The sequence below is a fragment of the Pongo pygmaeus genome, chromosome 10, assembly GCF_028885625.2.
Source record: "Pongo pygmaeus isolate AG05252 chromosome 10, NHGRI_mPonPyg2-v2.0_pri, whole genome shotgun sequence".
NCBI classification, from domain to species: Eukaryota; Metazoa; Chordata; class Mammalia; order Primates; family Hominidae; genus Pongo; species Pongo pygmaeus.
The window spans coordinates 113,366,401-113,382,876 of NC_072383.2; the positions used below are offsets into that span (position 1 = coordinate 113,366,401).

At 48.7% G+C, this 16,476-nt stretch overlaps 1 protein-coding gene across 2 annotated transcripts; it reads right to left on the minus strand.

Annotated features, from left to right (window-relative positions):
* Nucleotides 1-810: 810 nt before the first annotated feature.
* Nucleotides 811-15,050, minus strand: TBX3 (T-box transcription factor 3). Of its 2 annotated transcripts, XM_054444663.2 has the most exons (8): nucleotides 13,353-15,050; nucleotides 11,424-11,691; nucleotides 10,455-10,514; nucleotides 10,048-10,194; nucleotides 8,115-8,191; nucleotides 6,846-7,003; nucleotides 4,710-5,380; nucleotides 811-2,863 (listed from the first exon to the last, which is right to left on the minus strand). In XM_054444663.2, the coding sequence occupies exons 1-8, from the start codon at nucleotides 13,739-13,741 to the stop codon at nucleotides 2,402-2,404; spliced, it is 2,232 nt and encodes a 743-aa protein (XP_054300638.1). In that variant the 5' UTR covers nucleotides 13,742-15,050; the 3' UTR covers nucleotides 811-2,401. The 2 variants fall into 2 exon arrangements, with proteins under 2 accessions (XP_054300638.1, XP_054300639.1); XM_054444664.2 differs by lacking the exon at nucleotides 10,455-10,514.
* Between the last annotated feature and the right edge of the window lie 1,426 nt (nucleotides 15,051-16,476).

Consider the following 16,476-nt stretch of genomic DNA (forward strand, 5'->3'; position numbering starts at 1 on the left):
CTCCTGGGTGACTTTTGCCTTGGAGGGGGTGAAATGTGCACCCTGGAATTACCTTTCCCCATTCGGGGATAATTTCCCTCCTCCCTCGCGTGACACAGCTAAGTTTTCGCGGAGCTGGCCGCGCTTCGCACGCACAACTCGGGATGGATGGGGCTTCGTAGGGGCGCCTTGGGCCAGCCGGGTTCAATTTGAGGCACCAGGGACTGCAGGCTGTGTGGGGGGTTGCCGAGTGGAAAGGCATTGCGTCTTGTCCACTTCTACAACCTGGAGGGTTGCTGCCTAGCCAAGCCCGCTCGGACTGCTGGGGCATTCTGCTGGCCTCTTCCCCGAGCCAAACACACTGGTGCAAGAAGATATTTTTGACTTGGATTCCCCAGATTGATGTCAAAAGGGAGGGCGAGCTTAAAACGAAAAACATTCGTACTGCCGAGCTTACTTTTGGTCGGATTCGGGTGGGAAAACCTGACTTAGGGAGCACGTCAGTCTTTTTCCATTAAAACTTAAAAGTATCTGAAATTACTCTTCTTTCTGTATTCTCATCAGGCCCCTTTCCGTCTCCCTGCTTTGCTCCCCTAATTTAAAGGAAAAGTAATTTCAGATTGAAGTGGCTCCCTTCGCTCAAGTAAGGGACTTTTGTTTTTAGCTTTGTAACTTGAGTGACATCTCATTTTGGTTCGCTGGGGGCGGTCTTAATTATTTAAAGGCGAAGGGAAGGGGGTAAACTCAGAACAAGAAGAGACTAAAGCCTCCCCTGACTGTCCACCTTCAGGAAACGTTCCCAAAGAAAAAGCATTTAACACAAGGCCCAAAGACATTTCAATAAAAATTTATTGAAATTTCAGTGATGTTTTAAAGAGAGGGAAAAAATACAGAAAACCAAAAAATTCATCAACAACTATAACACAAAATATACCTTCATGAATTTGTCTTTAAACCATCTCTCAACACCTGACTTTTGAACTGTGAATATATCTCTATAGGCACCAATTCAAAACACCATCGATATTGACAACAGTAGTAAATTCCACTTCGTTTTGAGGAAATCAGAGACTAGCAAATACAAATAACAAAAGAAAAATTAAAAAGTCAAACCACAGCCTCTGCCCTCCTCCCCGCCCCCCGCCCCACAGCAATCTCAGTTATATTTTAAGGAATTTGAAGTGGAGCTGGAAAGTGGCACTCCGTCCCCAATTGTGGCGAAAATAGGAAATAGCACTTTCCCCCACTTTTGGACATTAAAAAAGAAAACAAAAATGTTGCAGACAACTCTTTTGCAAGGGTATTGGTGTTGGTGCAGGAAGTGTGTTTTCTAGTGTTAACAGCAATTCTGTGACTTGGAAATAAACCCAACTAAAGGAAAACAAGAACACAAAACCTGACAGTTGCAATTCTATTTACACAGAGCTATGTACAATGTCAATAAATTAAAGTTTAATTTTCCAAGCATTCATATTCCACCTATTTACAAGAGTTATCAAATAATTACATAAATACTTTGTCTAATAGTCTCGCTTCTTTATTATTTTTTTAAAACCTCGTTATTGCATATACAGGAAAGAGAAAGAACTGTCAAAGAACGACATGAATCCTGCTACAGAGCTTAGATAAAATAAATTCATTTTATGTGTTTTGCCCACTCCTTCCCTTTAAATCCCCCCCTCCCTTGGGTCACTGATTTGAGGGCAAAGGATTGGGAAAAGGGTAGGGGGCTATATTGTTTTCTCTCTAAAAGCAAGCGTTCAAAATAAAAACCACAAATACATTACTGTGGACATGCAAGAAGAGACCTACAGCGGCTCTGAAAACATCACAAGAATATTAAAAAGACACAGATTTTCTTAATATAGACTAAACAAGGACGGTAGGGACTTCCCTCCCCAAACAAAGCTGCTCAGTAATTTATTGAGAACCGATAATGCAAGTCCCTATAAAGTTTTTAATCTGCACAAACAGAATCATGTTAATGTATTCACTTGTCCCGATTTTTTTTTGAAAGATTTTGTTTTTGTTTCCACTTGACACAGTGAAGGAAAAAAATATATATAAATCCGCACTGAGGGTGATGTCTTTGAACACCTCCCCACCTGGTGGGCAGAGACCCAGACCAGCCTTGCTGGAAGTTGCTCTGGACATAAATGTTGGAACTCCCACCCCCAATAGCTCAATGCAACCGACGTTTCTGAGCCCCCAGAATCTGATCCAGATCCCGGGCATATAAACCACGCCAAGAAGACAGGGGCTGTCTCTAGCACATTCTCTCGAGGGAGTCCGGGGCCCCTTCCCAGACGCAACTGCAAAAGGAAGGGCTAACGCCATGGCGGGCCCGTGGTTTATTTTACATCCGACAAAGTGCACGGCAGCCTGGACTGGACTGGAATGAAGAGACGTGCCTGGGACGGGTCTACGGGGACGCGCTGCGGGACCTGTCCGGCTTGGCTTCCAAGCCGCTGACCAACCGCTGGATGCTCTGCAGTTCGCTGGTGGCCGCCTCTTTCTCCGCGCAGAGTTTGGGCGACAAGGACACGGAGCTGGAGGAGAGCGTGGAGGAGCGGCTGTTGAGTTCAGAGCCCGAGTCCACCGCCACCGAGGCCGGGCTGGCCGCCAGGGCGGCGACTTTGCCGTCCAGGGGCCCCGCTGCCGCCGCCATGGAGGGCAGGGCGGTGGTGAGCAGGCTGCTGCCGTCCGGGACCGGCACCGGGATGGAGTAGGGGCTGTAGCGCAGCCGCGGGCGCATGGTGTTCAGATTGAGGAAGGGGTGGCGGTGCACCGAGCTGGAGGCTGCCGCAGAGGAGGCGGCCGCCGCTGCGGCCATGTATGTGTAGGGGTAAGGGAACAGGCTTCCGAAAGGGGACATGGCCAGGCCCTGGGGTGAGAAAAGAGACACACAGCGAGTCAGCCGGGTGGGAGGAGCCTATCTCATCCATCTCCTCTCTTCTCCCCCTCCAACATTGGGCAAGCCATGAATCCCTGATATGTTTTGTTGTTGTTGTTGTTGTTGTTGTGTTTTTTGGGGGAGGGAGATGAGTGGGGGCAGGAGAGAAGTCAACACTCAGAAATCTCTAGGTACAAATCTTAGCTGTGTCACCCTAGGCCAAGAGACTTTGATTAACTTGTGCCTCAGCTTCCTTATAGGAAGAAAAAACAGGGAAATCATAAGTAATTCATATACTTATTGAGGACTTTGTAGATATTAAATGAGTGAAAGCTGCAATATGCTGCACACAGTGCAGCCCCCAGGAAACCTCCTTGCACCTGTTAAATGGGGATACAGATTCAGTTTACCCCACAAAGGTAACCAAGGGGAAGCCAGAGGACATTAATTATTAGGAATAATTTTTTAAGTCTTTCTTTTTCCCCAACCCCCATCCTCCCACCCCAATCCTAGAAGTTTCTCCAAAAAAAAAAAAAAAAAAACACAAACAGTGAAGATCTTAAGCAAAAGGAAACTGGGGCTGGGGGAGGGAAATAAAAGGGCAATTGTTATAAACAGAGACAAAGAGATTGTCCAGCATGATTCAATGGTGTTCCAGGTGAGAAGCCGAGGTAGGCCCCAGGAGTTCAGGAGTGCACTAAGCTGGGAATTGGCAGAAGCAGCATTTAAGATGCAGGCACCCTGGCCTGGGCCAGTTCTCTGCATCATGCCTTGTGGTGCCCTTAAGGTTTTGTCTGTTCAGGCAGTCCCTGGTGTACCAACCACCTGCCCACCTAGGACAGGGTCTCCAGAAGAAACCAGCAGAGGAGATGGGAGAAATTGAGAAATGCCAGAAGCCAAGCCTTTCCTCAGCTCCCTCCTCCCTGGAGGGGGAGGCCAATCTGGCTTCTTGGCGCAGGGAAGGGAGACGAATGTGCTCAGACAAAACAAAAGGCAACAGCATGCAAAACCTCATAGAATCTTTTCATCGACTTCAGGGTGTTTCCAGCCGCCTGAGACTTCCCCCCAGCACAGCTGTCTGAGCCACACACAGGCCTCCAGGCCTGCCCCAGTCCCTGCTTATCCCTGTCCTCTGACATTTCCCACGTGTGCACAAACCATTAACCCTTTGAGGAACAGGCTGGTCTGCTTGGGGTTGGGGATGGGGAGAAGAGCGTCGAACTGGGAGGAAAGGCTGGAGGAATCAAGACTGAACTCCTACTCAGGAAGTAGTCACTTCCCCTCCCCAGGCCTAGAGTCCCATTCCTGGGGGAGGGTTGGCTATGAGACACTTAAGAGACATGTCAGCTCTGAAGCTAAAATCAGAAACCCTCAAAGAGGCCCTGGAGTCAGACAGCCTGGGGTTGAGTCTCAGCTCCCCCATGTACCCGCTGTGTGACCTTGGACAAGTGACTCAACATCTCTGGGCATCTTTGCCTTCATCTGTAAAGTGGAGGTGATAATAGTACCCCTGAAGGGTTAGGTCAAATATGTCAATACAGAGCAAGCACTTAGAAGAATGCCTGAAAGTAAGTGCTGTGTCTAGCTGTTATCTTTATTACTATCTACTCTGCTGGAAACAGCCTTTAACTTAGGAAAAATTTTAAAGTTTTTTGGGGTGAATGGGGAGAATGAAGTCATAATAACTCCATGAGCTAAGCCTTGAACCTGGTAATGGCTCAGTAAAAATTATTACAGCTACTAGGCCAAAGGGATCGGGTGAGGGTCTGCTGGCAAAGGACAGGGAAACTGGACGAAAGGTGGAAAGACTGGAGGAGGCAGGAAGAAGGATCCATACCTGAGAGGCCAGGACGTGCTGCTGGAGGTGGAAGGGCAGGGTGGCCGCGGACGCCCCGGACAGTCCCTGCGCCGCGGCGGCAGAGGCCATGGCCGTGGAATCCAGGCCTGAGACGCCGGTGGAGGCCCCAGAAACGGTGGCCAAGAGGGGCCCCATGCCGGCGGCCGCCATGCTGGAGAAGGCGCCCCCCATGGCAAACTGGCTGGGGTGCAGGAAGAGCGGGTGCCCGTTGAAGAACTGTTGGCCCGCCAGGCCTGGGGCGAAGCCGAGGCCAGGCAGGGGGCCCTGGGCCAGGTGCGCGGCGGCCGCGTCCGTCTGCACCGTGAGCGGTGCGAAGGCCTCCTTGCCCGGGAGCGCGCGCGCCTCCTCCACCTTGGCCGGTGCTGCGCCCTCGCGAACGGGGCTCCTCCGCTCCTCCGCGCCCAGGCCGCGAGTGCTGGACGAGATGGTGGCGGGGCTATGGCGCGAGTCGGGCGACGCTTTGTCCAGTCGCCCGCTGTCCCGGGGCCGCTCAGCAGCGAAAAGGTGAGCCTTGACCGCGGGGCTGCCCTTGTCACGGCAGGGCTCCTCCGACGTGGTGGTGGTGATCTTGGCCGCGTCGCAGGCCTCGGGGCCGTGCTCCTCTTTGCTCTCGGCCTCGGCGTCGCTCTCACCCTCGCTGGGACATAAATCTACCATAGGAGAAGGAAAAAACCAAGGCAGAAGGGCGTTAGCTCCAGTCTGAGCCAATGGAACTCTAGTTCCCAAGTTGGAATCCCAGCTCGTGGCTTAGTGGCTGTGTAATCCCGGGGAAAGCCTCTTAGCCTCTCTGCACCTCAGTGTTCTCATCTGCAAAATGGGGATAATCGTGCCCAACAACATGGCTGGAAAATTCAATAAGCGATTATGAATTTAAAGTATTTACCCAGAGTTTAAACTTTCCCTTAGATGGACAACCCCCAAATCAGTAGCTCTTCTTATTTTAATGAGTTTTACTTCTTGAGTTCCTACAGTGGCAGATTTCACATGCATTTCCCCATTCGATTGCAAATTAACTTTTTAAAAGTAAAAAGTAACATTAAAACTCACAGCTGGAACATATTCTAATTACTATCAAAAAATCAGTGAATGACAGAGAGCAGCACCTTCCACAAATTTGTGAATTACTCTGGAAGGATTTGTTTGGCAAGAACCCTGACATCTGAATTGATAATGGCAGAACGGACACCTGTCCTTCAACACCAGTACTCAGTTGAACCTTTTGTATTTGCCCCAGTCCCTGCAGAGAGAGATGAGTGTCGGACAGACAGCTCACCGCCCGGGGAGAATCATAGATTCTTTTTTTGCTTTTACCACACCCTCTGTGGGTGTTCCACCAGAAGAAAAGAAAAAGGGATCCTATTTTATGTTTAAAGCTTAAATGGATTGAAGACATAAAGAACTTGCATTTTATTTCACTAAAAAACAGGTTTCTTCCCGTTGAGAGTGTGTGTGTGTGTGTGTGTGTGTGTGTGTGTGTGTCTTTCCAAATAAATAGTGCTTGCTCTTTAAACACAGGTAACTGAGGGGGGATTTGAGCCATCTAGTCCACTCCTCACCCCCCTCCCCCAGCTCTACCCCCACCGCAGATCCCCATTGCTCCACCTCCTCTCCCAGGTCAGTTGTTGCTTTATAGCTGGATGTTTTCTAGGCCACCTTCTCGGTTCCAGGTGGCAGAGAATCCCTTGCTTCCCCCCTACCCAGTCCAACACATTGTAACCTAGAGTTCAAAGACAGTGAAAAGTCAGCAGTTGGAGCCTCTCTTGGTTGGAGAGAATGGGAGGAGAAAGAAACAGAGACAGAGAGAAAAGAGAGAAGTGCTTCAAGCAGGTTTTCAAAGCTGCTTGCCAAGAGGTAGTATGCAAACAGACACCCACCTCCCCTCCCCACCAGCCAAATAAGGATCTGGGGGAAAGGCCTCTGTGCTCTCCTACTGCCTTAGGGGGGAAGGGGAGGCACACCTGATAGCCCTTTTTGAACTCTGGCTTCTGTTTAAGGATGTTTAGAAGGGTTCTAGCTTTTAAAGGGCAAGTGCCCTGGTTGGTGCCTCATCCCCCTTCGACTCTTCCAGGCCACGGGGAACTGGAGTCCAGTGATCACAAAGGTGACATGGTTTACCTTTGAGGTTCGATGTCCCTACAGTGGAGACGGCTGGAGAAGAAGCCTGGGCGAAGCAGTTGAAAGCTGCTTGTTCACTGGAGGACTCATCGGAGGTCCCGTTCTCCTTTTTGTGTCTTTCATCAAACACCCTCATGGACTGCAGGGTGAGCTGTTTTCTGTGGCAGAAGCCCACACCCAGGTTACAGAATGTAACATACATTTCCCCTCTTTGTTTCCCTTACCCTTTCCAAAGCAGCACACACATACCTCACACCCTGCCTGCTGCCCAGGGACAACGCTAATTCACTGAAATCTGCTTGCCCCAGAGCAGCCACATAGACCCAAGCATTGTTCTTGATCCTCTAACTGGGCTAAAGAGTGTGGCACAGGGTTAGGGAGAAAGGAAGGAGGCTTCAGTTGCATTTATTCAAGATGGGGTTTCATTAGGAAAAGGCATTTGCTTGGGCTGTGAAATTTTACTTAAAAGCAGGAGGAGAGGCTGGATCTAGTCAGAGACGGCTGGACTGCCAGCCTTATATAGGAGAACTGGGTGTCCAATCCTGCAAACACAATGCTGTCTGTCCCCAGCATACCCAAATTTTGGATGGTTGCTAAGATTGGGAGGAAGTGGTTATTTCATGCTGCACTTTACTGTAATAGTTTTACTAACAAATTAATTGGAAAAAAAATATATTTAGCTGTTAGCAATTATTTTTTAATGCCCGCCCCAAGGGGATAGGTTAAAAATTGGGGGATGATTTTCTGGATTTTAGAAATTCTTCGAAAAGGGGTGGGGGAGGGGAGACCCTCTTTCATATACTCTCCAACTGTCTACTTAATGCAAAATGATACATGTCCCCACGAAGGAGGGAGAGAGCCATACATCTTTCCAAAGGCCCCAGCTCTGTCTGATGGTATTTGGAAGACAGGACTGCAAAAATTCCCAAGCATTTTGTCAATGGCATGGTTCCTTGTGGGACCTGCCTAGGATGAGATTAAATTAATTAGGAATTAATAGGCATCCCTGTATAATCTATTATCCCTGATGCTTCTCTTCCAGAGATAAGTATGGTGTAGCCTAGTTAATTTCCTTAAAGGTAAGGAGGTAGGAAAAGTACTTGTCCTGGGTATACGGATAGCGGCAAGCATGTAGCGGTGTGGAAAGTGAATGATTTCCACCCTCTCTTCTCAGGATAAGTGCCTGCATCTCACTTCTAACACTTCAGAGTTGGATCCTAAAAAAAGGGATTTTTCTAAACTATCTAATAAATGATTGTTTCAACTCACCTTTTTTCTCTTCGGCCATTTCCAGTGTCCCGGAAACCTTTTGCAAAAGGGTTGTTGTCTATTTTTAACTGAGTTATCTATTGGAAGAGACACAAGCAAGACAGAGACATTGTTCTCATTTTCTAGAATGTTTTGAGGGTGTTTTTCCCAACTCAACAAGTCTAGAGATGTGACTGCCAACAGAAGTCATATAGATATGCCAGGGAAAGGAGATAATAAGGAAACTGTGGCAGGGCTTGTATCTCCTATATGAGGCCAAACCAGGGATTTGGTGATGAAATTACTCAAAGAAATTCTTTTCTTTGGGCAGCCAACAGTTTGGGTTTAGACATGGAAGTGTTGTCAAAGTCATCAAGAGGGAAAACCTGTAGATCTTAAAATTATGCTTTCATTTTGATTTTTATACAGTGCAATTAATCATAAATTATAGCATAATCCCTTCACACACACACACACACACACACACACTCCTTTTCCATGAATCCAATAAATGATTTATGGGGTTTCACTACCCTTGTGCGGGAGTGAGTGCCAGAGTGAGTTTATTTTTTTTTCTTTGCTTGGGGGGTGGTTTGAGGAAATTACAATATTGACAGTTACAGTACTGAATGACCACTGGAAACATTTGTTTTCATTTATATGCTCTGCCATGGCCATTAGGTGGAGAAGGCTCATGGCCTTTTTGTCTGATCAAAAATGCTACATTTTATTATTACATTAACAACTTCATTTCACAGGATTCTGGGTCTAGAGGGCACATGCATTTTGCACTTTGAGAAAAATGCTATAGTGTGTAATCTTTCAAATCCCTTCCCCTTGGTGGGGAGAAGAAGTTATATACACAGAGTTACTCAGAGGTGGAAAGGGGGACCCTTGGTTGGATTCATGTTCTTGGAATAAATTGCTCTATCCAAGACTTCAGGTTTCACTGGGAGAGAAGATCATGTTTTGGTATTTACACTAAAGAAATTTAGTTGGAACATCCCCGTCATGAAGTCCACAGAGGACCCAAGGACAGTGACAATGACAGTGAGTTCAAAATGAAGTGTGTTGTCAGGTAAAATGGACTCTCTTTGAAGTCCAGGATTGCAGAGCAGGGGTCTTCAGTCCCTCCTCCCACCCCCATAACTGCTAACAGCCAATGTGGGAACTGGTGAATGAGCAGTAAGGGCCACTTTTTCTGTACCCATGACCTTCAGGCCACCATAGCTTTAGATATCAGGCGCTTTCCCTTTTGGGGATCCTTCTAACCTCCAGATTCAGGCCTGGGGGAGGGGGGGAATTCAAATGAAGTGGTGACTTTGGCCACCTCAACTCAAAAGCCTCAGACAACTCGATTAGTATGACCCTGTGATCAGGGTAGGTTTTTCCAACCACACGCATGCATGCACACACATGCACGCACACACACACACACACACACACACACACATCATAAAAAACACAGCAGCATAAAAGGTAATAAAAACCAGACCAGCTACTCAGGATTTCTGGCTAGGGGAGAAAAGCTGGTCTCTACTAGGATTCTCCTCCCAGGATCCCAAATGGCTTTTGCCTTAATTTTTAGCTGGTTCCTTTTGAATGTGACTTCTTGATCCTTCTTCCCCAAGGGGAAGAAGATGAACCCTAAAACAGACAGGACAATGCCTAAGGGGTGGAGGAGTGGGTAGCATCAATGACAGCAGTTTTAGGAGTTTCTCTGTGGCAAAATTAGTATGGCATTTTTTTGCTCAGCATTGTTCCTACGTAGTCAAGGTGTTTTTCTGTCTCCTCGAGGTGTCATTGTCCTTTCCCCCCAAATGCTCCACAAATCACAAAAGACAACTCAAGACTCTCATCTCCATTCTCTTGTAACTTTCTCATCCTGACTTAAAGCAGCTTTTAAGGGGAAGGCAAAATATCACCATTAAAAAGGAAAGCCCCTTGAGTTTACCTTATCATTCTGGTATGCAGTCACAGCGATGAATTCAGTTTCGGGGAACAAGTATGTCCGAAATGTACTATAAGGGAGTTTCAAGATGTCATTGGCTCTTACAATGTGGAACCGGGGCTGGTATTTGTGCATGGAGTTCAATATAGTCTGCAGGGTCAGGGAAGAGGAGACATACATAAAACAAGGATTTAGCAGAACAAACGGGATCTTAGGACCCCTGCCAGGCTGAAATCTTCCCCACCGCAGGGTACCACGCTTGTACCGAGCCCACCTCCTTGGAGTACCCCCTGGGTACGTTTCGCTCCACAGATGTTATCTTCTGGAGAATCCAAATTGCTCCTCAGTTGCCAAAGGGCCCCCCCACCCTCACCATCTAAGGATCATTCGTACCTTGAACCCTAGCCTACCTGAGTACCAAAACTATAATTCCCCTGCCACGTAGCGTGATCACTTGGGAAGGCCAAAGTCTTAAAAGATAGAGAAAAACATGCATTTTAATTTACAAAATGATTCAGTACTTTAAGCGCCCACTAATTGACGAGCCCAATCCACTTAAAGGCCTGAAAGGCTGAACTCTAGAGAGGAATATTTATGCCTTAATCAAATCAAGGGCTTCAAATGCAATTCCTGCCCGCTGAAGATATTTCCGCGCCATTCGCGTCTTCCTGGGCCTAATCTTTCTGCTTACTCCTTGCTTATCACGCTGTTTATTTTATTGAAATGTTGGGGAGGGGTAGGAAAAGGCGCAAAAGGTCCTTTGCCTGATATCTACAAGCAATGCAAGTTTTCTAAGTTTCTAAGCACTCTCACTGAATCCATATATACACTCCCAACACATAAACCATTTTTTTTCTGAAGATCTAAGCCTCATTTAGGGTAAGCCGGACTCCCACCTAAGCCCAATTCTTTTTTTTAGTAAAAGAACGAGTTTTTATAAATGTATTCACACCATTTAACCAACAGAGTCAAGGCTCCGAAACGTAAACTCTCCTGAGAAAATAATATGGCTGGTTTCAAAACAGAAGTATGATATTTTAAAACAAAACAAATCCTTTATGAATACATAGCCTTGAAATTGATTTTAGCTCTTGAAAAATGGTTTTTAACTTCACTCTCAGGTCAGGAATCTACCAAAGAGCTGGAATTGCTATAGAACACAAGCCGGTAAGTTTTCTTGCCCCATTTCTTTTAGAACGCCAGGCCTTCATTATCTGGAGAGAAACACCCCGAATCCTTTTTCTGGACAAGGACAAGTTTTCTATGCTTAGGGAGAAGCAAAGGAGAAGTCTGGGCTGAAACTCATGAAATGGGGAAGCACTGCCTTTGACTGAGTGAAGAAGGAGGAAAATTTTACTGAAGAGAGCAATGAAACTTACAAATCCATGTTTGTCTGAAATGTTGTTGGTGAGTTTCAGTTTGTGGAAAGTGACGACTTTGGACATCCACTGTTCCCCAGTAGCGGGGCTGTCTGGGTGAATGTACATCCTCTTTGGCATTTCAGGGTCGGCCTTACCAGCCACCATCCACCGAGAATTGTGAAATTTATAACGACAGTCATCAGCAGCTATAATGTCCATCAATAAAATGTATTTGGCTTTTTTATCCAGCCCAGAACATCTCACTTTAAATGGAGGAAACATTCGCCTATAAAAGGAAAGAATAGAAAAGAAAAAGAAAGATAAACCACCCATAATCTTGGGTTTGATTTCCTATGTATCATATAATATTGAAACCAAGTCTAAGACTTTCTGTTGTGACTGAAAAGCTTATATGTTTCAGAGTGAGGCAACTGGCTGCAAAATCGTTTTCTTCCACAATTAATGTATTAAATAGTCTCAGTTTCACCATATTTAGACGTCCCAAGGTTCAAAACAAATGCATTGTGGCACTGCATTTCTCTACATTGTCTAACAATTTCTTCAAATTTTTTTTTCCTTGCTTCACTTTACAGATTGCCCTCCTGATAGCAAATTCTTGCCCATGTCTTTTTCTGTGGGTATCTAGTTCTAAACAGGTTGGGGTAAGATTTTTGTAAAGCGCGGTCAGTTAAGACTAGAATTTTCCACCACCCATTGATGAGAAAATGTTAAACTTATCAAGGAAATGAACGTCAAGTTGCACCCCTCCCTGCTGCAGAATAGCAATCCCGCTGTGGGCGAAGTGAAACTGGACTTCAGTGAGTTCCCAGAACGAATTTTGCAGACTTCGGTGCACTCCCGGGCCTGATAACCGATCTGCCCATGGAGCTGCTAACACATTCCCCCACTTCTTAGGCCAGTCCAAAACTGCAAGACTGTGCCACCACATTGCTGTTAATTTCACAGAAGGGTTGGCATTCTGTAGTCTTGACTTAAAAGAAAGCAAGGAAGCACTTTGCTGGAAAACTGACTAAATGTCTTGTGAGTTTGAGGAGGATTTTATGCCAAATTTTGGCCTCATTTAGCTTGGAAGGAGACAGAGTGCTTAAGATATCATGAAGGGGATTTTATTTTTGTATCAACTTTATGCCTTTACAGGCTTCAATGCTATTAAAAAAAAAAAATCAGTGATTTTAAATGACTGTTACAGGATCTTCTCTTCCAGGCAGGTTTTGGTCAGGCAAGGACCTTTAAACATTATGTAAAATATGGTTGATAATATTCACACATTAAAAAAGCAGTGTGTGTCTCCTCACTGGCTCCTTTAGTCTGCAAACATAATCTTAAATTATGCAAAATTGCCTGCTGAACTCGCCCTTGGGTTACAGACATGTGAAGTAGTGTGGGCAAACAAACCAAAATGCCCTTCGATTTCTCTCTGACCAGGGCAGCAGCAGGCCCCTTTAGACCCAGAGGCTAGACTGGAGGGCAGAAAGGGCCGGGGAATGGTGTCAGGCCTCCTGCTACCCCCACAAAAGGAAAGGGCTTTAAGTTTTTCTCTCTGAGAACAAAATAAAACAGACAACACAACATCAACAAAGAAATAAGGATGTTCCAGGAGGGTTTGAAGAGTGAGTTTCTTGCAGTAGAGTGCCTTTTTTTTTTCTTTTCTGCTCCCTGCAGGGATGTCTACACTCCACTGAAAAATTCTGTCTGTTCGGGAGGGAACCCAGGATGCAGACCAAATGTAAGACCTATGCAGATGCCCAGATAAGCTGAAATTTCCTGCCACTGGGGCAGGGCCTGGAAGTCTGTGCATACATTTCTAGGGGAACTAACTTTTCGTCCAAGCCGTAATAACCGACCAACCGACTGTTCTGGGAGCAGAGAAATAAAGCGAGGAAAAAACTCTCCAACAGCTTAGGGGAGGAGACCCCCACTGCTTACCTTCCCGACTTGGTAATGACCATCTCGGTGCCCCGCTTGTGAAACTGATCCCAAAGTTCTTTAGCCTCCAGGTGCACCTTGGGGTCGTCCTCCACCTCTTCTTCGGGCTCCATGGTCTTCAAAGGCCTCAGATGCGCCTGGGGCCCCAGGGAGGAGAACGGGATGCCGGTCTCGGCCGCCCCCACCAACTGATCCATGATCGGCTTGGCCAGGGCGCCCGGCAGCGAGAGCGCCGCCGCGCCGTTGGGAGGCAGCGTCAGCGCGGGGAAGAACGGCGGCTGGTGACCCAGCACCGCGCTCATGGCGAAGTCCGGCGCCCGGTGAGGTAGGAACGGATGGTAGGCCATGGTTGTCCCAGGAATGACCGGATCTCTCATGGAGAGGCTCATCCACTCCAGGCGGGGCGCTGGGCTCCAGCCGGGGACAAGTCCGCAGCTGCTGTGTTTTGTTGTTTTTTTGTTGTTGTTTAACAGCAGCACATAGTTCAAAGGGGGGAAAAGCAAAACAGAAAAGAAAGAAAAAAGAAAAGGAGGCAGAAATCACAACTAATGCACTTCAAAGGGAGGAGGGAAAGTGTCTTTTGGGGAATGGGAGGCCGCTTTTAAAGAGGGCAAGGCGAAAAATCAGCAAACATAGTCGCGCGGGTGACCGTCCTTGTGCCTTGCGTTTTTAAAAAGCCGCTCCTGAAAGTCGGTTTCAGAAGCGAGAGGAGCGAGCAGGGTCTCGACTCGCGCCTGAGCCCTGCCGCTGAGCTCGAAATAGACACTCCAGCCCTGCGTCCCAGGAATCTCTCTCCAGCCCCTAGGTCCTTTGTTGCAAATGTGAAAGGTTCTCCTAGAAGACTTTTTACCTTTTTCTTCTTCCCCCGCCCCCTCTCTCTCTTCCTCTCCCTCTTTCTCGCTGGTGGCGTCTGCAGCTGTGCTAGACCCGGCTTTAACAGGGAGCGAGAGAGCGGAAAAAGTCTCTCTCCTTTTAAAAAAAAAAAAAATCTGATTTAAACCCCCTTCTACCAGCGCTATCAAAACTTGAACTGCAAACTGGCTTCCGTTCGCCCTCCTCCTCCTTCCTCTGCTCCGAGCCTCCGGAGGGTGTCTCGGTTTCAATCCAAATCTTGCTGGGCTCTTCTCCGTGCCTCTCTCTCTTCCTTGTCCTAAAACGTGAGCGAATTCGCTTCCTAAATCTGTGTCCAGGCGCGCAGGGCAGGGAGGATTTAGAGGGGGAAAAAATGGAACGGAGGGAAAGGGGGGGGGGCAGAGAGAGAGAGAAAGAGAGAGACGGAGTTGGAGAGGGAGGGAGCGAGAGAAAGCGAGAGCTCCTCGCCACCCTCCGCCGCCTCTAGAATTCACCGGGCGTCTGCTCGGCGGCTCTAGAAGGTCGGGCTGCGCTGTGGGCTGCGGGGAGCCGGAGGCCTCTTGATTGGCTCTTTGACGCTTTCGGACCAATTGTGTTGCTTCATAGGCGTGGTTTTCACAGGTCGAGTGCTGGGGGATAGAGCTGAGTTATAAAAAGAAGGTGTCGGAAACTGTAACGTCGCAGCGCCGCATCGGTACTACTGCCTGTCCTGTGAATATGTCAACATGATCAGAGGGAGGGCGGGAGCCACTGGGGAGCGCGCGCACAGAGTCGCCTCTAGGTGGCTTATCGAGAGATCGCTGCAGCCCCTGAGCTCGCTCGCTCTGGTTCAGCCCACGTCTGAAATGCCTCAGTCATCCAGCCGGGGATCGAGGGAGGAGGCAGGGCCAAGGAGGAAGGGGGAGGGAGAGAGGGAGGGAGCCAGCGAGCAGGCGAGCCGGGCGGGGAAGGCGGAGAGCGCGCCCGGGCGCCGGGCAGGGGCGCTCGCCTTCTTGCACTCCGCTCGCCTCTCCGACCGCCGCGGCCGGTTCTCTCTCCAGCTTTCCTTCTCCCGGCCCCGGGCGAGCCGGGCGGGTGGCCGAGCCTCTCGGCTAGCTGCCATCCGGCCACTCGGTTCTACAAAAGCCGGCGGCAGCAGAGAGGCGAGCGCCGAGACTCCAGGCTTGCGTGCTCTCCAGTCCCACGTGGAGCCAAGCTCCGCCCGGCCGCCGCTAAAGGGCTCCCGAGCTCGGGTGTCTCGGTGCTGGTCTCCCCTGCATCTGGGCTGGGGGAGCACACGGATGTGTGGGCTTCCTCTCCACTGTGCCCCACCCGCAGCCATGTGCGGAGACCCAAACACCCCCGGTGCATCTGTACTCGAACACGCGCCAACACACTGGGACTGAAACACACACCGAAAAACACGTACACACAAACAAGTACACAGCCTGCGCGGCTGGCCCTGCCTGAGCTCCTGGGGAAGATGGACTTGGGATTTTTATGAAATGCATTTACCAGCCCTTTTGGATCTCGTCTTTCATTTGCATGCGGGCCCCCATGTTCCACCTGGATGTGGGTGTGGGTGTAGAGAAGAGAATGGAGGATCTGGACAAAGCGAGCACAGCGAGAGACTGGGTTCTGAGCCTGTCCCCTCCAAGCCGCTGCTCTCACCTCGAGGCCCGGCTGGGTGCACAGCAGAGGGTAAGGGGTGGGCGAGTGGGTTGGGGGAGGCGCGCCAGCCTGGTATCTTCTCTAGGCATCGCACTTATCTCTCGGTGCCTCAGTTCTTTCTCCACCCCGGGGACTTATCTGGCCAGAAGTCGGGGAGGGAGGGTGAATTTGTAAAACAAACCGTGAAACCCCCACCTCAGAGGCGAGATGACTGTTTTTAGTACGGGTAGGGTGGGGGCCTCCTCTTAGGCGGACGGGAGGGAAACGACCGGATCTTACCAATCGCCGAATTGCTAACTCTGTTACCGCAGCGCCCGGTCGGGGTCAGAGGATTCGCCTAAGCCCACAGTTCTTGATTCTGAGGGCCAATGACTTGGACCATCCTTGCTTAGATGGAGGGAAATCTTGAAAACAATGTTCTTTTATCTTTCCTGAGATGAAAGCTTCTTCGATGGAAAGGGAACGAAGAAAGGGCTGATCTGGGGGCTTAGGGGTTTAAGAGACCCAGGGCTTTGGATGTGTGTGTCTCTGTAGGCCAGCGCAGGCCTCTCTCGCATTTTGCCTTGTGCACCCCCGCAACCCCCAGCAACCTCGAAACCCCAACGTGGCAGCAAGGGAAGGG

Coding starts and splice junctions, on each gene's coding strand:
- TBX3 (XM_054444663.2), bottom strand. CDS start 13,741: ATGAGCCTCTCCATGAGAGATCCGGTCATTCCTGGGACAACCATGGCC. Junction 5,381..6,845: donor AGGGACATCGAACCTCAAAG/GTAAACCATGTC, acceptor CTCCTATGGTAG/ATTTATGTCCCAGCGAGGGT. Junction 2,864..4,709: donor AGCACGTCCTGGCCTCTCAG/GTATGGATCCTT, acceptor TTCTCACCCCAG/GGCCTGGCCATGTCCCCTTT.